Source organism: Urocitellus parryii, chromosome X, assembly GCF_045843805.1.
Source record: "Urocitellus parryii isolate mUroPar1 chromosome X, mUroPar1.hap1, whole genome shotgun sequence".
In the NCBI taxonomy this organism is placed as follows: Eukaryota; Metazoa; Chordata; class Mammalia; order Rodentia; family Sciuridae; genus Urocitellus; species Urocitellus parryii.
In genome coordinates this window covers 22,353,596-22,374,003 of record NC_135547.1, presented here as the reverse complement: position 1 = coordinate 22,374,003, position 20,408 = coordinate 22,353,596, and the positions used below count along the sequence as shown (strand labels likewise).

General features: G+C 33.9%; 1 protein-coding gene across 3 annotated transcripts in view; it reads right to left on the bottom strand.

Annotated features, from left to right (window-relative positions):
- Nucleotides 1-2,311: 2,311 nt before the first annotated feature.
- Nucleotides 2,312-20,408, bottom strand: part of Smarca1 (SNF2 related chromatin remodeling ATPase 1) — a 79,593-nt gene continuing 61,496 nt past the window's right edge. For 2 of the 3 annotated variants that reach the window (XM_026413817.2, XM_026413819.2), the window contains 4 exons: nucleotides 17,764-17,882; nucleotides 17,443-17,655; nucleotides 4,088-4,198; nucleotides 2,312-3,007 (listed from right to left, as the gene is read on the bottom strand). In XM_026413817.2, coding sequence (XP_026269602.1) covers nucleotides 2,936-3,007; nucleotides 4,088-4,198; nucleotides 17,443-17,655; nucleotides 17,764-17,882 — 515 coding nt within the window. In that variant the 3' untranslated portion in view covers nucleotides 2,312-2,935. Of the gene's footprint in view, nucleotides 3,077-4,087; nucleotides 4,199-17,442; nucleotides 17,656-17,763; nucleotides 17,883-20,408 lie in introns of all 3 variants that reach the window. The other variant, XM_077793735.1, reaches the window with a different exon arrangement.

The following is a 20,408-nucleotide window of genomic DNA, read 5'->3' as shown; positions in this document are numbered from 1 at the left end:
TGGTGTGCACAGAAATGATAAGGCCAAAGGATAGGGGACACAACAGAGAGCATTTGCTACATAATATTTGAACCACAGGAAAATTTTATCCCTTGTCTATTGGGTAGGATAGTTAGAATAAATGAAGAAGACATGGGATGAAATAATCATAGAAGTTTGAAATTGATGGCAACTTGATTTCAGGAGCTGGTAAGGACACCTAGCTGGAGAGAAAACCAATGTGGACATCAGCATTAACCATGGGCCTTGACACTGACCTGGATAACTTAACTACTTCATTGGCTACCACACAACGGAGGAGGGACAACAGACCACAGTGGTGACGTTTGCCAGTAATTATGGGAAACATCACTTTATTTTAGTGACAGTGGGTAATTTCATCAGTTGAACAGAGAATTTTCAAACAAAAAACCTAATAAATAGGATACCTGCGAAGATTCTAGATCCGTAACTTCTTTTAACTGGAAGGTCTCAAAGGACCAAGTCAACCAAGGCAGATATTTTATGAGGGCCTCTCCAGAAGCCCTAGGATTACTGGGAAACCTGTTCATCTCTGATCTTCAACAGATAGAGGCTTTGAGTGAAAGTAAATCCCTCAGTGTCCCTGTTCCTATGCTCAACATTCCTCCTTGCACATTCTTCCAAAAAGTAATCAGATTAGGTCAGATTCCAGTACAACTATTGGACTGTTTTTGCTGGTAGGCAGGATCATTGTACTTTTACTCTCTTCTGCTTCCCCTAATCTCTCTCCCCAACATGGCAGCCAGACCTAAGGATACTACCCTGTCAATCTAGGCTTCTTGTTTGAAATGAAATTTCTTTGCTGGAACTTTTGGGAGTTTAATTCCTCTGTGAAAATTTGACAATAAGAGGGGTCTCATATTCAGATTTAGGGAATTTTGTATCTCCATCATGGTATTATTTGGGCTATGTTATCATCTGGTGATCATTGTATTAGTCTTCTTGGTAGGCTAGGTTCAATGATGTAGCTCTATATCCTTCAAGATGAGAAACAGGGTAGGCGGTAAATTTTTCGCCAAATATATAGTGTGATCTTTAATTCGATTCCAGAGTAAAACCATTTCCTAAGTTTCTAAGGATGATATCACAAGCATTCATTAACAGCCTTGGGGGGGGGGTGAATTTCACATCTCTTTGGTACAAGGAAGGCTCCTAAGAACCAATGTATGGATCAGGGAAATGGCCCCAATGAAAAGGCTGGAAGAACTTACCTGTAAATTTCCTCCTTTAAGGTAGACAGTCACATACAGTTCAGCTATTAACCACTTTGGGTTAACAGAGAAAGAACAAGAAGTAAAGATTGTTAAATTTCCACCAAAGTGTTCAAAGACCCTAAAACTGTATCTGCTCCCACTCTCTATCTTTATTCCTCCCTGGGAAAAGAAAGGCCAAACTGATTGATCACAGTCCAGGCCATCAGTGGGTTGTTTTCTAATGCACAGAACTTGGGGGTACCAGCAAAACTCTCATAGGTATCATTGTCTCCAGCTCAGGTTACTGATGGTAGTTTTCCTCTCACTGAGCAGGAAATTCTAAAATTTCATTTGGGACTTAAGAGCTCTCTATCAGCTTAGCTATATCCCCAGCACTAAGAGCGTTTGATTGGAGTTTGGAGCCAAGGAGCAGCGTAGTGAGTGCAGTAATGTAAAACATTCCATTTGTTCACCTATATTTGTCAGCCTTCTTGCAGGTACACAGGACCATGTGGCTAGTTTGGGGGCAATGAAATGTAAGAGGATGTGACATGTGACACTTCTGGGCTGAGGCACTGAAGAGCCTACATGACATTATCTAGTCTCTCATTTATTTCCCATAGTGGCAGCTGAAAAGTGGAACAGCTACAAAACAGCAGAGCATTAGTCAGTCTGGAACCTTGAATGACTAGGTAGAGTAAACCCCTCCCATCCCACATCTCTCTGACCCGCATGGGATATGTAGTGTGAACAAGAAATTAACAACTCTCAGTTTGTAAATCCTATGACACATTGAGATTGGTACCCAAGCATAACTGCATTCCTAATGAATACAGCTGCCCTTCTTATGTGATGCATAGTACTTATTTCATACTTTTGATTTATTTGTTAATATATCTACATGTTACACCCAGACTCCTGTGAACTGGCTCTATGGGACAGAAGATGATGCACAAATCAGCAAGCAAAGCTTTAGCTTTTGACCAAATACATAGTAGTGAGCAATACAATTGAGTAAACACAACTGCTTTGTACTGCACAAAAAACAGGAAATAATTAAATTTCTTATAGACATTTCTTTATTATATTTTCCCACTTGAATATTTAGAGAATAATTTAAATGTAATGCATACTGACAGCAAGCACAGTATCAAATATTAGGTTTTTTAATATTTTTCTTTTCTCACCCTTTATTCCTTTAGGAAAAAAAAATATTTAGATGACCTCAAAGAAACAATTATTATGCTAATCACAGTATGCAGTAACACATACAAGCCCAGACTCAATAGAAAAGAAAGCAACAAAGAAGTGAAAAAGTCTTTCTCCTCAAATCATTTTAATTCATTTTCCACAGCCATATAAATTTAAAGTATGAAACAACAATAATACAGCTATAGAATCTAGGTTCTCTTTCAAAGCAGCGGCATATAAAACATAGAAAAGCTAAAACCTCAGCACAAGCTTCAAAAAAACAAGGACTGAGAGGATTTTGATGAAGACATGAAATGCACAAAATACAGTACACAAAAATACTAGAATGCATAAAATATAAAGCTACACATTTCAGGTAGAAAGCATTGTAAAATATATAAAATATGCAAGAAATCAAAACCAATGAAATTTTTCTTAGAGTACCATGAATACACTGGAACTGGCAATTAGCATTTGAAGATGGGAACAAGAAAATAGCAGTTTCCCATTTAAAACTTTATTTCTAGGCTTTAGGATTTCACCTTCTTGACATCCTTCTTTCCAGAGCTCTCAGTAGCTGACTCTGCTTTTCTTTTCTGTGACTAAAATGGAAACAGATTTAATGTTCTGCTCCAATATGCACATTTTTAAATGGCCCAACAATGTTAAATCTAGGATGTAAATGCATTAAAAAAAAATTTTAACATGAATATTCACTTCAATGTTATACTCACAGTTCATGTTCTATATAGCCCAACAAACTATATAACCCAATGTAAAATAACCTTCAAAGATGTTTCTTTTTTATGAAAAGACATGATATCCATCAAAAATAGTCATCAAGTATCTACTTACACATGGTATTATAAATGTACTCTTATCTTAAAGAACTACTTAATACTTAAAATTTCTGGGCAAAATTTTATTTATGAATATTATTTTTAAAAAATTCACAATAGATTTTAACACACCATATTTCATATCTTCTATGATGCACATTACTTTCACATTTTTGCATCTCTGAAATCAGGATGCATATTACAACTGATGACAAACTATACTTGGCAGCATTTTTTCTTAGTGATATGTAAACTAATGCTGTGTCTTACAATGGAAGGCATCTTAGATTTGATGAAATATGGAATTTACTTAAGCACACTCAAATAATATGATCCACTAAAGAATATTTTAAATTATAGATATACAAGTCAACCTGACTGGATTAAAATCAAGTTATCTTATTATCCAACAGTTAACTTAGTACCAAGTAAAGCTTTATCTGCTCCAAAATCTCATTTGCACTCATGGTTCCATTTGATCAAATCAGAACTCCCAGTTTCAACTTTATTACCATCCCAACCCTCCTGTACCCTCCTCCTACCCCAAAAACAGCCTAGTCTCAATCCAAAGGATTTTACTAGCATTTTGCTTCTAGTTAGATTCATGAGGAATTTTTTAAATACTCAGACCTGTTACTAGGGTTTTCCTAACCATATTTTCTAAAAACAAATAGTAAACATTTGGTTGTGGTATAATTCTTTTTCTGTCCAAAACAAATTAGCATTTCATAAAAACAGTTTTTATAATATGTATCATTTTGGCATTAAACATAATATAGGCATTTTAATTATGTAAAAAAAATGGGATCTACCTATAAGTTAGGAAAATGCTGAAAATTTTACCATTGGAGTTTTAGTAGCCCGTTTCTTCTTTTCTGCTCTCTCTCTTTCCTCAATTTCCATATTTTCTTTCTCAATCAATGAAATCAGAGTGTTACAGCGTCTCTGGAATTCCTAAAAAAATAATAATGAACTTAATTTCCATAAGTAGTGATGATCTTTAAAAAGGAGACAATTCTTTAACTGAATCATTTCTATGGAAACAATTTTTAATCTAGCATTTTTTCAGAACAATATTCACACAGAATATTAATAGATTCCACCCAACATAGGGGTGGAAGTAAATATCATTTCATGGATGATTAGTTAAACAAACTATGGTACATCCACACCGTGGAACACTACTCACCAATAAAAAGGAAAGAACTATGGATATATAAATTCACCTGAATAAACCTCAAGCAAAGATACTAAGTGAAAAAAAAATCAACCCCAAAAGATTATATATAGCATTACTCCATTTATATAACATTATTTTTTAAAAAATACATTTTTAGTTGTAGATAGACACAATACCTTTATTTATTCATTTTTATGTGGCACTGAAAATCAAACCCAGCTCCTCACATGTGCCAGTCAAACGTTTTACCACTGAGCCACAACCCCAGCCCTACATAACATTCTTAAAATGACAAAAATATATAAATGGATATGAGAGATTGATTGTCAAAAGTCAGTGGGGGGGGGAGTGGGCACAACTATAGAGAACATAATGGAGTACTGTGGCGCTGGTGGTTACACAAATCCATTCATAGTAAAACTTCACTGAAACATACATACACCAACAAATACACATATAACTGATGAATTCTGGATAAGCTCTGTGGATTATTCTAATGGCAATTTCCTAGTTGTCATGTAATAAATACTACTATAGTTATGCAAGATGGTATCACTGGAGGAAGTAGGTGAAGAATGCATGACAAATTATTATTTCTTGTGAATTTATAAATATTTCAAAATAAAAAGTTAATGTAAATCACATAAACAAAAAACTAAAGTAGGGGGATATATTCTATGGTCAAAATAAGTTTGGGAAACACTCAGAACAAATTTCTTTACTACAGGGTTTCTTAGAGCCTTTCAGTTCCTGATGTGCACCATGAGTCACTATGAAGGTGACATAGGATGCAGCAGTTCCCAAAGCTACTTAACCAACAGAACTGTCTTCTCATCAGACATCCTGGAGGATCAGAGTTCTGGGGAGTATATTTCAGGAAACACTGCTATATTTACTAATTCAGAGTAAATAATACCTGAAAAGATTTTTGCATTAACCTTGCCAATTCCTATATTGCACTGCCAGCAAATCAATGCATCTCAACTATAAAAGTTTTTATGAATGTATTGTGAGCATTAAACATATGATTCATTATTATGGAAATTCATATATTATTAACCCTGTATACTGTGCTATATTTTAAAGGTAAATAATGGTTCGTACCAAATAATAAATAACATTTTAAAATATGACTCTTTTTCTGTGTAAGAAAAAATATCTGACAAAATTCAAAATAATTCATACTCAAATGAAAATGTATTTTTTATGGGCAAGTAACTTCAACAACAAAAAATATGGTCAAAGTATATGAATAGAAATCTCACAAAAATGTTCAAACATTTTTTTAAATGTTTCACTGAAACTAAGGATCAAAGAAATGCAAAGCTGAACAATGCAATTTCTATCAAATTAGCAATGATATGTGCATGCTTATGGGCCCGGGCGCACGAACACACACACACACACACACACAGTGTACATATTTGGTGCTGGCAGTAAGATGGTAAAATGTGAACTCTCATTCACTAATGTTGAATGTCAATGTTACCACCTGTTATGGAGGGTTCTGTGTCTCCTCCAAATTCATCTGTTAAAGCCCTAACCCTCAATGTGACTATATCTACAGATGGGATCTTTAAGAAGTTGAACAAGCTTAAATGAGATTAAAAGGGCAGGCACTTACCCAATAGGACTAATGTCTTTAAAAGAAGATCAAGAGACATCAGATATCTGCCTGTTTCTCTCTCCCCCTCCCCCACCTCTTCCACACTCAGAGAAAGAGCCATGTGCATAAGGTAGCCATCTGCAAGCCAGGAAGAGAGGCCTCACCAAAAACCAACTCTGCTAGCACATTGATCTTGGATTTCCAGTCTTCATAACTGTGAGAGAACAATCTTCTATTGCTTAAGCCACCTAATCTGTGATATTCTGTTATGGCAGCATGAGCAGACTAATACACTACCTATCTAGAAAGCAAGTTGGAAATATCAAAGAAATATTCTTAAAATTTTATAGTCTCTGACATAACAGTTGCGTTCTTAGAACCTTCTTCTAGGAAATACCAGATATAAACAAAGATTTCAGAATCATGTTTAGAGTAGTGTTTATAGGGAACACCAGGAGCTAACTGAGTTTTGGGAAACAATACACAGAATATTAACAACAATGTGACTAGTAGTTAACAGTAGCTATCTCTCAAAGTAGGACTACAGGTAATTTTTTTACGGTACTGAAGGTTGAACACAGGGGCATTCTACCACTGAGCTACATCCCCAGCCCTTTTCATTTTTGAAACAGGGTCTCACTAAGTTGCCAGGCTGGCCTCTAATATGCAATCCTCCTTCTTTAGCTTCCTGAGTCACTGGGATTACAAATGGTGTGCCACTATGTTCTGATTTTTTTTTAAAGGAGACAGGGTCTTGCTACTTTGCACAGGCTAGCCTGGAACTAGCTAGCCTGGAACTACTAGCCTCAAGCAATCCTCTTGCCTCAGCCTCTCAAGGAGCTGAACCGGCAACTTCTGTGTTGTTGTTGTTGTTGTTGTTTTGTTTTGTTTTTTTAAAAATTAGAGCTTTATAGTTAACTTAGGAGTTGGGTTCATCCCAACATGCTCATATTGCATGGAATTTGAATTCAGTTCATGATCCCCCATTTTCCCTCCCATACTCTCTCCCCTCTCCCACTCTCCTTCCTCTATGCTACTAGCCTTCCTTTTGCTTGTCTATTTATATTTGATTGTTTTTTTTTTACTTATGCATAAAGGTGAAATTCTCTGTGGCATATTTATATATACACATATCATGATTCTCTTGTGTGTGTGTGGGGCGGGGGGGGTTACCAGGGATTTAACTCAAGGGCACTTGACTGCTAAACCACATCCCCAGCCCTATTTTGTATTTTAGTTAGCGACAGGATCTCACTGAGTTGCTTAGCACCTCAATTTTGCTAAAGCTGGCTTTGAACTCAGATCCTCCTGCCTCAGTCTCCCAAGGCACTAGGGTTACAGGCATGCATCACTGCAACCAGCCATATCATGACTTTTAAAAAATTCATTCTGCACTGCCTCTCCTTACCCATCCCTTCACTCTGCCTCTCGATCTCCTTCTTTGACATTACTGATCTTCCCTTTATCTTTACATTTCTTTTATACTAAGCTATATTTTTCAAATTTTGGCATATGATTTTTTTAAGTGTAGTTTTTTATCTTTCCAAATAAAAAGCAGAAAATAGCATACAACATAGGAAATGTTACATTCAGAAACTTTAGCAACTATTCAAGCATTTTCTACTTTCTAATTCAAGTCCCCAAAGAGGCCAAAAATCAAATCAGAAAAAAAGTATTCATTAGCAAAGTACTGTTCATCAATTTAAGACAATCTTACATAACACAGGAATGTTCAAGTTTTTGTACATCCCCAACTACCCCAGGTTAAGTAATTTAGGGGGAAAAAAATCACACTGAAATTTTCCTTACTTACCAAAACAATGGTGATTTCTTTAATATGCAGACCAAACATTCTTCATAGTTTCATTCAATAATACACATACAAATTAAACAGCATGTTATTCAATTTATCTATTATATAAAGGGCTAAATTGAGCCTAATGAGATTTGATCATTGGTTTCTAGGGAGACTAGATAGAGTCTTTATATGAAGGTAATTCTTGAATCATTAAGCTACACCCTCTGGCTGTTATTATTCTCAATAAGTAATAGTCACCCATGTCTGCAGATATATTTAAATACATATTCATGGTTTATATGAATGATTCAAGGAAAAAACTAATACTTTGAGACAGTCTCATATGCAGGGAAGTAGAATATCTCAAAATGATTAAAAATAGACTGTATAATAAATTCTTACCTTCATTCCTTTTGATCTGTATTCCAGACAAAGAAAAATAATCTAATTCTAAAGGAAGGCATCAAGGAATGAACCAGTATGGATGTCACCTTCCTAGCATAGGTCATGTCACAATATCTGAGATAGCAATGCTATTTCTTATCCACACACTTCAAGACTGCCTAATTAAGCAGATGACACCATAAACAGAACACCAGTAAAATATAAGAAATTACAAGGAGAAAGGCTAGATTATCAATAAAAAGTGACTTGCTGAGTAAGTGAGGATGAAATGACTGAGAAATTTCAAGTGAAAAGCACTTTCATTTTTCCTTTTCCATGTCATTTTCACTTTTACACATCATTTTTCCTCTTATATATTCACCTAGAATTTTTATCTTCCTGTTTATCTTCCTGTTTTCCTGGGGTTACAGGGGGTCTCAAACTGTGTGTACAGTTATTTAGTTTAATTACTTCTCTCATCATTTAGGAATGAAGTCAGAGAAAAATGGCACACAACAGGAAGAGAGATGTAAAAACAATAAAGACAACAGAAGAGAATAGGAAAATGACAAATGGAAAACCATTCTGTAGTAACAACTGTGGCAAAAGAAAAAAAGTTCAAACATTTGGGAAATGCTAGAGTTTAAAAAGGTTAAGTAAACTTATTCATGTCAGGACTTCTCAAGAATTTTTAGCATTTTTTAAGAGACAGAGAGAGAGAATTTTTTAATATTTAATTTTTAGTTTTCGGTGGACACAACATCTTTATTTTATTTTTATGTGGTGCTGAGGATCGAACCCAGCACCCTGTGCACACCAGGTGAGGCACTACTGCTTGAGCCACATCCACAGCCCAAGAATTTTTAGCATTCTAATGTAGATTGGAAGTGTCAGTAACAGAATTCAGTGTCAGCATGTTCCAACTATTTGAAATCAGAACCCTTTTCTATACATCATTAATTTACATATTCTGAAACAATGTTTGGTAGAAGCCACCTTGACAAATGCTGTACCAGAGAAAAGTGATGGCTAAGGCTAAGATCCAAGTATGAAGAACCTAGGAATTAAGAACATGGAACTAAGGAATTTTTACATAATTTAGTATAAATATCACATTGATGATTTTTTGAGCATGAGAATGCAATCAAATGTATATTCAGTACTCAGAAATCTTTGCTTGATACAGATTCTCACTAGTGCACGTTCATAAAATCATAGACTCTCAAGATTGGAAAGGACTTAACATTAAATATCTAATGCATGCCTGGGTGTGGTGGCGCACAATTATAATCCTAGTAACTCAGGAGGCTGAGGCAGGAGGATTGCAAGTTTAAGGCCAGCTTCAGCAAGTTAATGAGGCCCTAAGCAACTTAGTGAGACCCTATCTGTAAATAAAAAAATAAAAAGTGCTGGGAATGTCGCCCAGTGGGTAAATGCCCCTTGGGTTCAATCCCTAGTACCAAAAAAAAAATTCAAATGGATGCTTGAATATGTAACTAGATACTTGCTGATGAGACATACAGTCTGCCTCTCTGAATTCTTTCAACTATAGAGTACTCACTACCTCCTAAGGCTAGCTATACTACCTCTGAACAATTCAGAAATGTTCCTTTACACAAAGGTACAATTTGTTACCTTATGGTTTCCCACAGTTGGATCTATATCCAACTTCTGTAGTCACAGAGAATAAGCTGATTCCCTCTTCTGTATGCCAATCCTTCAAATATTACAAGGATGCTCCTTTGCCTCCACCATAATCATCCCCTGACCCACAAACACCCTTCTTTTAGGCTCAATATCTTCTGCCTTTATCCATCCTCCATTTAACCCTTTTCTCAAAGAACAGTGTAACATATTGACCCTTGGTCATATTATTTCTTTCTTTCCACTTTTCTCACACATTCTTTTAAACCAGAGGTCAGTACATCATTTTCTTTAAAGAGCCACAAGATAAATACTTTCACCTTTGCAGATGACACACTGTTACAATTACTCAGCTCTGCCATTCTAGCATGAAAATAGCCATAGATAATACATAAATGTGTACCTGTGTTCCAATAAAACCTTATTTGGGGACACTAACACTGGATTTTCTTCAATTTTCACATCCCTATTTTCTTTTGATTTCCTTCATGCACTTAAAAATGTAAAAATTATTCTTGGTTTACAAGCCACATGAAACAGGTGCTGGGCCAGTTTGCCAAGCCCCATTTTAAACTACAGATTTTAGATTTCCTTTAAACAAAATTGGGCTACCTCAGTTTTTCATACTTTCCTAATATCTAAGGAGTTTACTCAATGTGAAGTCACTCAAGTATCAATTTTTGAATGCCAGGATGTATATACTAGAATACCTTTAATAAATTATGTAATGTTTGCAGTGAGCAGTACTGCCCCTTAGTGTGTGATGAATATCAATTACCCTGGGCACCAAGTTCAAATATCCTTTGCCCGAATACTCAGCTTCAAAGTACCAATTCAAAAGACACAGAAAGCATCAGTAGACTTGAAGTGACTTACTGAAAGAGATTAAAGAGGCTCCACATTACATTTCCTATGTACTAAAAATCCTAGACACTAAGCCTACCTAAGTCTGAATGACAGAAGGTCTGTGCCTATTACAATGGAAAGTCAAAAGCGGCTCAGTGAGCAAGGGCAAAAAAAAATTCACTCCGCATTTGTGCCTGTGAATTTGTGGGTAAAATTTTATAATGTCAGGGTAATTCTCTTACAATTCTTAGTAAAACAAAATGAGCATTTTTTTCTCCTTTGCTCTTTTTATACACTACCTATGTTACCTCCTCCCAGATTCCAAGTCACTTTTCTGTCACAATAACATAAAGTAATGGCAGTCTATAGTAGAATTCTTATAACCCAAGAACACTGGCAGTTAAATGGGAGTTAATATTCATATGAATATATCCTAAATTTCTCAAATAAGTATCCAATGTTATGCTGCTTTCACATAACTGCTGCCAGTTAGGCACTGTTATTTATAAAATATTATGTCATCTTCTCACAAGATGATGTGTAAATATAAATACCTAAAATGGACTCCTATTAGTGCATTAACTGTATTTCTGATTGTTAGAACAGTTCCGGGTTCTAAATCAAATACAACAGCTGTGTAATAAAACATGAAACTTCCAACTGGCTATTCAAAAAATTTACTATGAATAAATAACAGCTGCAGGGATGACAGTCAAAATCTATCATTTGAAAAAGGTAGACTAAAAGGAACAAAATGGGCTCCAACACACTGACATATTTCCTCACATTCTATCCAAATCTGGTGCAACTGTAGGAATCTATAGGATAGAAGGAAACTAAGTATAAAAGTTCCAAGCTCATGTGTTCACCAATACCTATTCTGAGCAAGGTGCTTTGCTGGTCTCTTTAAATACAACCAATTGTACATTAAGTTAAAAGGGCATTAGGAAAAAAAATGACTCTGGGGCAGATAAAGGAATATTAGCTAAGGAAAGAAAAAAAGATGAACAGAAAAAAGGTAGAAATATAAATTTGAAAATCATTAACATTGATGATAGGTGAGGTAACCAACTTTCACCAGAATAGTATTTTTAACAATGCAAATCTGATCATGTCACTGCCTTGTTACAATCTTTAAATAATTCCCCACTTTCTACAGACTAATGAATAACCCATTTCAAAGTCTTCATGTGGCTGCCAACTACTTTTCCAGCCTCCTCTTCCAGTACTTCCCCACTCACACCATACCATTCCAGCCTACTTGTAGTTTCTGAATATGCTGGGCTCATTTATACCTTTGTGTATCCTATTTCCACAACCTGTAATGTATCCTCATGGCCAACTCTTTCCAGTTTTTCAAGACTTAGTTCCAAGAAGGACCTCTTCTGTAAAGCTATTCTTTTGATTCCTTTGCTACAAGGCAAAGTTAAAAACTACCTCATTTGTATATCCTTCTGTGATAGGAACTTTTCAAAATTAAGGTAGAAAAGGGACATTTTAGTCTTTTAAGTTAATGAAGAGTAACAGACCTCCATGAATATTTAAATATATTTGGTTTTTAGTATTTTAATTCTATAATCAAAAAGAACTTATCAATATATTTTACAGATTACCAATTTTACCAATGTATTATTCATATTTATCATATTTCATTAATAATGTAATGCTCTGGGGCTGGTCTTGTGGCTCAGTGGTAGAGCACTTGCCTAGCATGTGTGAGGCCCTGGGTTCAATCCTCAGCACCACATAAAAATAAATAAATAAAATAAATGTATTGTGTCCAACTACAACTAAAAAATGAATATTAAAAAAAGAATGTAATAATGTTCTAATTGTTAACTACAAAATCATATGTAGTCTTTCTCTTGGAAATTTTCTAGACTAACTAAGTTTCATAACCAACAAAGAGAAGTTGTTATTATGACTATAGAATAAGTAGGTAAATTTTTAATTTCACATTTGTTCTTCTAAAGGGCTGGGGTAGAATATTTACCTAACATATGTAAGTCCCTGGGTTCAATACTTAACACCACAGAAGAAAAAAGAGAGAGAGATTGATTTACTTTTATTCTTCCAAAATATCTACAAAAAAATCCTTTTCTGACTGACAAGAAAATTTATAAAATATCCTGTGCTGAACCAATAGCCTAATTAACATTTACTAGCTGTTGTGGTAAACCTATAAAATGAGAAGCAAGTTAATAAATAGCTATAGCAATATTTTCTAAGAAGTATTTTTTTTCTCCTACAGTTCTAATATGGAATGTCATTTTCTTACTTTTAAATAAGGAACGCTTTCATTAATAATAAAGTTGTGATTTGAAAACAAACAGTAATAACATGAAATTTTTATTATGTTGTATTCAACAGTGTGTGATTCTCTCTCCGAGATGCTATCAGAAAAATTCATTTAACTACTGCAAAAGACAGGGTAATTGTAATGACTAATTACTAATACTCAGCTTCAACTCTAACTTACATGGCCACAGGCAATGCACACACAGCTTCTTGAGCTGGCTGAAGAGAAAAGAATAAAGGCTCCCCAGAGATTAAAAGGTAAGAATTTTAAAACTCAATTAAGAGTCAAAGCAACCCTGTAAAGGATATGGTACATGTTTTATCAAGAAATATTCTTTTTTTTTTTCACAGAATTAAATACTGCTTTTTCTATTTTAAGTATTTAGAAGGTCCTGAAAATGTCCAGGACATTACTAATTGAACACTGGGGACCTCTCCCATGAGTGCTGTGCAGTAAAATGACTTTTGGACCTCTCAAATTCTCAAATTTCCCAATCATGTTAGTGTGTTGCTGAATGAACAGGCAGAGTATCCTGACACTCAGTCCCTAAAGGAAATGGCAAGAAAATTAATGAGCTAATGTGGATAAAGGAGTTGGCAAGCATTAAATCAAAGACACTATACAAAATATTTCCCAGCACCATAAACATAAGTAAATACAGTTTTATCATTTCCTCTTATGGACATTTGGTAAAATAAAAAAAAAAAATCCTTTTAATCCTGATAGGTTTTTTATATACTAATACCAAGGCCCATTCTAAGATATTTTTCCTAAAGAGCTAGAGATGCAGCTCAGTTGGCAGAAAGCCTGGCTAGCAAATATAAGGCCCCGAGTTCAATTCACAGCACTGGAAAATGAAAATACTATAGAAGATATTTTTCTTCATAAGAAAATTGTAGAGCAATTCATATGCTCTGAGCTGAAAACTCTGAGTTGAGCCTATCTTTCTTACTTGTTTATGTAGTTCAATAGAGACTGATTACTTGCTTAAAGACCACACAAGTTCTTAGAGAAAAAAAATCACAATCTTTTTAGCACAGAGAAATGGAACTGAAACTCATTTTCTCTTTTGTATAGCCAGCATTTTTAAATGGGGAAGAGCCTCAAAGAAATCTTCAACCTTTAACTGAAAGCTTTCAAAGTGAGGCATATTTGGAAGTGGAGGTTTGTGCCTTTAAGCACTTTATGATTGTTAGTTAAGTCAGAAGCCATGAATTCAGTACTTTGAGATCCCTGCATAAAATATAACTACTAAATTTCTACTTTTTTCTAATAAGTATTTCACACTACTTATTGGTGTCTCTGGGAAAGAAAAGAGCCATCTTTAAACAAGATTATATTTTCAAAGATAGCTTTTTAAGTAAGCTGGGTTCAATCATTAGTTAAGATTTTAATTGAAACACAGTGACACATGAATCAAATTACATCCTCTATTTCTAATATGGGATTTTTAAATGAAACAAACTGTTTTTCTTTCAGAAATCACAGCTGCTTCTTTCGAGGGGGGGGATTTATCTTCCTAAATTATGAATGTGATTCACTATAAAGGAAGAGTTATTTTAAAAATGAGTAGGAAAGAGATCACCTAGAAATAATAATCTATTCCTATAATTCCCAAGTTATAAATATTATCATATTTTCCAAAAGGATGGTACAAAGGTATGCAAATTTTAAAATGTCATTTATACTCTAAATTCAGAAATATATGCAAAAAATATCCATTAACTAAAAGGGAAATCAAATTGTAATGATAAAACAATTAATAAGAAAAGCTTTCAATCAACATTTAAATATGAAATAAAATACTCAGTATTTTTAAAGATTCTTTGGATATCAGAAATTTCACCTTTTATAAGGTATTGAAGGAGAGATGTCTTCATTTCTAATAGAAAAAATAAATATTTCATTTTGTTATCACCTATATATCTAATATCTGCTTTTTGGAAAATAAACTATAGAGATTTAAATCTCTGGGTAAAGAAAGTACAGAGGTAAAGGTTTTGTAAAAAGAAGATGGAGGAAAAACATATTCTTTACAAGGGAGTTCAGAGACATCTAGTGGTTGTTAATAATATACTGGGTTTTTTTCTTGGAAAATGAAAAAAGGTTACGTAGTTCTATAATAATATTCATACTACTCATTCATCCTACTGTTTTAGTTTAATGATTTCACAAACTGAAAACAGCAATAAGCTCTCAACCTTTAAAAAATTAGTAAAATAGCACTGTAATAAGTCAGAATTCAATAAATGGTCCATTACAAAAAAGGTTATGTATGTTCTAAAGTACGATTCACTGACAAATCTTTACAAGCTGTTGATGCTGCCCTAAATTACGTCATTACATGCACAAAACCACAAATGGCTAAAAATTTTAAATGCATGGCTTCTGAAAAGAATTCTCTGCTAAACAAGGTCATAGATGCACTGAGCTAGATGGCACCTTAAAAGGTCAACTAATCTCACTGCCAAAATCTTCAGACAGTCAAAACAGAATCTCTTTTTCAAAAGCTAAAAACCATTCTACATTGTTCTTCAATAATCTGCTGCAATGATCCAAAGGACCCTGTCAAACAATTCTTTCACTATATCTCACCTTAGTCTTTCATGCTATGGATTAACTCTTAAATCTTTTTATTCTTTCCTCAATTCTTCCTATTGTATCTTGGTAACATACACTTCTTATTCTTTTGTACAAGTACAGCACTTCACATTTATCCCCAGTAAATGTCATGTTGCTAGATTGAACTGAATCATTATTCTAACTGCTCTAGTTTTACTTGTGGATTCTGGCTTAGTCTAAAGCATTTGGTAGCTTTCCCAACATTACTGCATCTATAAATTTGATGGGCACATTCAAAAATTATATAATCGGTGTACACTCTGAATTTTGCATTAAAGTCTTAAGAAATATCCGATTTTCAAAAGGCATCTGCCAAAATTACTATCTTCAGTAGAACGACTCAGATTTTTCTTTCTATTCAACTTGAACTAAAAATATAAAATGAGTCAATTAAAATACGAAGCATTATTTTATACCCCAATGAATTTTGGGACAAGAAAATATTTATGATAGATAACAACTAAGAAAAATGTATGCTATTTTATGACTAGCCATAAAATCATTGTTTGGACTGTTAGTTTCTAATTGTTTTTAATTTTTAGGCTATGTAAATCTATTTTTGTCTTAATAACCTTGGCTGACAAAATACTGACAAATCCAACACCAAAGATGTGTTGCATGAATTTCAATATGATCATAAACACTACTACTAGGCAGCACCAGAATTTAATGGGAACACAAGTCACATTTTCTAAGGAGGAAATTTGCAGAAGCTAAACATAAAATAACTCTTAGGTAATTATTCTCTATTTCATAGTTTTCTTATACAGACTTAATATAGGCAACAATTCCTTTTCATTAAAAATAAATCCTTAAGTAATGTGCATAGTCTCAAGTATTACCTGGTTAATAACAATGGGGAAAATGCACCTTAAAGTGGTGAGCTCTGGGGATCACAATATTAATCAACTGACAAAACTTAACATCACTAATAGTGTAACAACCTGACATGATATTTCTCATGATATCATGCAACAAATAGCACACAATATCACTTCTGTAGCATTCTTGCCAAAAACATTAAACCCAAATCTAACAGTGAGCAAAGGATGAGAAGTATGGGGTATTCTACAAGACAGCCAGCCTAAACATCTTAAAAATGTCATTGTCATAAAAAGAGAAAGTTGTGGATTTTAAAAATACCAAAGAGGGCTGGGGTTGTGGCTCAGTGACAGAGCGCTTGCCTTGCATATGTGAGGCACTGGGTTCAATCCTCAGCACCACATAAAAATAAATAAACAAAATAAAGATATTGTGCCCATGTGTAATTTAAAAAAAAATTTAAAACATCAAAGAGACCCAAAAACCAAATGCAATGTGTGAACCTTGCTAGATCATCAATTTTTAAAAAAGCTATAAAAGATATTTTGGGGACAACTAGAAAATTTTTTCATGGATTTTATACTAGAGGACATTACTGAATCACTGTTAAAATTATCAGGTGGGATTGTGGCTACCTTGGAATACATACTTATTTTAAGAAGATACATGCTCAAGTACTTAGAGATAAATACTCATATCTGCTTGAAACTTATTTTAAAATGGTTCAGAAATGTACTTATGAATATAAAATACAGATATGTATTTCTGAATATAGAAATGCTTCCATATTTCTAAATATAAAATATAGGCTACACATGTGTATACAATTCTATGTATGTATAAACATATATATATATATATATATATATTTTCATAAGCATTTATAGAGCAAGAGAGAATATGCCAAGTGACAAAACATTAAAATTATAGAACCTAGGTGAAGATATATGATGTTTGAAACTTTTCAAAATGAAAAAATTACCAAAGGAATACATACCATGGCTGTTCTAGACTTGATAAACCAGTCAAATCTAAACTGGGGAGCATTCCGTACACACTGTCTTAATTCTTCATACACATTTTCTCTATCAAAGCCCATTTTGTGTAACATACAAATCAAGAATCTATCTTCTTCCTCAGTATAGTTCTTTCCTTTGCTGGTTCCATACTGAATACGTAACTGATGAAATGGAGCCTTATACCTTGCAATCTGTACATTTCAACAAAACAGCACTTTTAATGGGATGTGAAAAAAAGTCATAGTAATCACTACATCAAATAAAATTATCTATTAATAATTTGACATAAAATACGGTACTTTGGCATCCAGAGCTTTCTTAATACTGATCCTTCGCTGAATTCTTGCTTCCCCACGTTCAATTTGTGCCATAATTTTCTCAATGTCCTGTAATTCATTGCAACGTTCCCAAAAAACAGCTGAAAAACAACCATTCCTTTAAATTAGTATCATTCAAGCAAATGAATCCAAGGGATTATAGAATAAATAACTAACAGGAAGAATGGAGTGAACTTATATTTTTTAAATATTCATATTCATCTGTATACATAATATGCTAAATTGTTAAATGCTCCCAACTTTTCATTTAAAAATAAGACCAATGCCTTAAGTCAGCCATTTCCCTTTCATGAGATATGGTATTTTTAATTATCCTAAATTACTATGGTTTCAAATGATACTACAGATACTGATTTAAGCTAGGCTTTTTACTCAAACATAATACATAAAGGGCCAAATACATAAAGTGAAACAGGAAAGGGCAGCACATAAATGTGAACATAGCTTCCTAGCCAACAGAAATGAAAATGGAATCATTATCAACAGGTCATTTCAATTTTTCCTATGAAGTGGCAATTTCTACTGAAATTGATTTGCTTCTGAAATCACTCACTAATCTTATAATATTTCCAGTAACCTACTGTTTCTTTAAACCTCATTGAGATTTTAATTGGATACATGCTGAAGAATATTCAAATTACTGAGTTACCCAACCAAATTTTATAGATGAGTCAAATAATCTGCTGCATTAATATGTCACATCTTATGACTTCAGTGAAGAGCAACCTAATGATATTCTCTACATTCTCATATTCTTCATTTTTAAAGCCTATCAGGAAAGGTATGTTAGTACTCTAATTTTTATAAGCACATGTGTTCATTTATTCATTCACTCACTTAACCATTCAACAGATGTTTAAATGCCTACTTTGTATAAGACACTATATGCTTATGAACACCCAATTGTACTCATTTCTCCTCTTCTTGAAACAAACTACATAAACCCATTCTAATCTCCCCACCCTCTGACACAGCTCCCAACTTGGTTGGCAGCAATTAAAATAGTCCTGAGGTATTGCTACCTGGCCCAACATCAAATTTGAGGGAACATACGACATGATCTTTTTGTTGTTTTGTTTTTGTGGTGCTAAGGATCAAACCTAGGGCCCCATTCATTCAGGGTTAGTGCTCTAATCACTCAGTTACACACTCTGATAGCTTTTTGAATCATTATTTACCTTGTAACTCCACACAAACTGATGCTACCTTATCTTCTAAAGAAAATTCTTCAGAATCTCTGTCCATGCCCTTTACACTCTTTTCATTCAACTCTTGCTGCTACAATTTTTTCTCTCCTATCTATTGTTCCCCTCTCTAAGCTCCCAAATGCCCTCAACTTACATGTTAAACCTAAATGGAAATAGGAATGACATAATGGTATCAAGGAAAAGGAAGTTCAAAGACTTGATTATTATATGAAATAAAGACTCAATACAACTAACCTCTATAGTTTTTGGTAACCACTTGAAGACCCTTTTAAATTTCCAGGAGAAAAAACAAAGTATCTATTCTCTAATTAAACCTCTATTTCTTCTAATACTAGCACTAGTTAAATCAATAGCTTTTTCTAGTATGTATTAGTCTTGGGTTATTGTTATTGTAATGTTTCTTTTCTACTGCTGCAAAAAACACAGAATTTCAGTGGTTAAAGTTAAACAGGCTTTGGGGGCTAGCAAAGAAACCTCATATACATTTTAGCATTGTTTCTATACAATAAAAATGCTCTAGATTCTAAAATAGCTAATATTCAGACTAAATTTGAGAGCTCAACCTATGCTGTACATATAGAAAACAGATATACTGACCTATTTTTATATATTATATATATTTTTAGTTGTTGATGGACCTTTACTTATTTATTTATTTATATGTGGTGCTAAGAATTGAACCCAGTGCCTCACGCATGCTATGCAAGCGCTCTACCACTGAGCCACAACCCCAGCCTCCATACTGACCTATTTTTAATAAGATGTCTTTATAGAAGCCTGAGGTTGGATGTGTTGTGACATGGAAATTATTATTAACTCCACATGCTGCAGCAGCTAATTTGATTCTGTGTCCAAAGACACAGATGAGTAAGAGAGGGAAATGATTCAAAGACTAATGAAATGATTTAGATTTATTCAAGCAATTTTTAAAATCTATTCTAGCTTGCTTTGAATTAAAGAGACCTGCATGACCTGAGTGGAGTAGACTGGAACCCTGAGGATGTCTGAGCATCAAAATGGGCCTGACAGGGACTCTCTACTTCAAGCATGACCTAGAAAAAAGACTATTTCAATCCAGTGAACCTGAAGTCTCAGGACTAGATGAGAAAAGAACCAAACTGCAGAGGTGAGAAAGTAGAAAACTAATTGTATCGGTGTGCATCCAATAGCCACCATTTTATCAGAGCTTCATTTATCTTCTATTAGCTAATTACTAGAGAAAACAATAGTTTATATGATAAATCTTATAATCTTTTCATAGAAATACAAAGTTCATACTTTCACCTATATCTTAATTGCAAAAGTTCTAAAAATCTGGGGCTGGAGTTATGGCTCAGTAGTAGAGCATTTGCCTAGCATGTATGAAGCACTGGCTTCAATCCTTAGGACCACATAAAA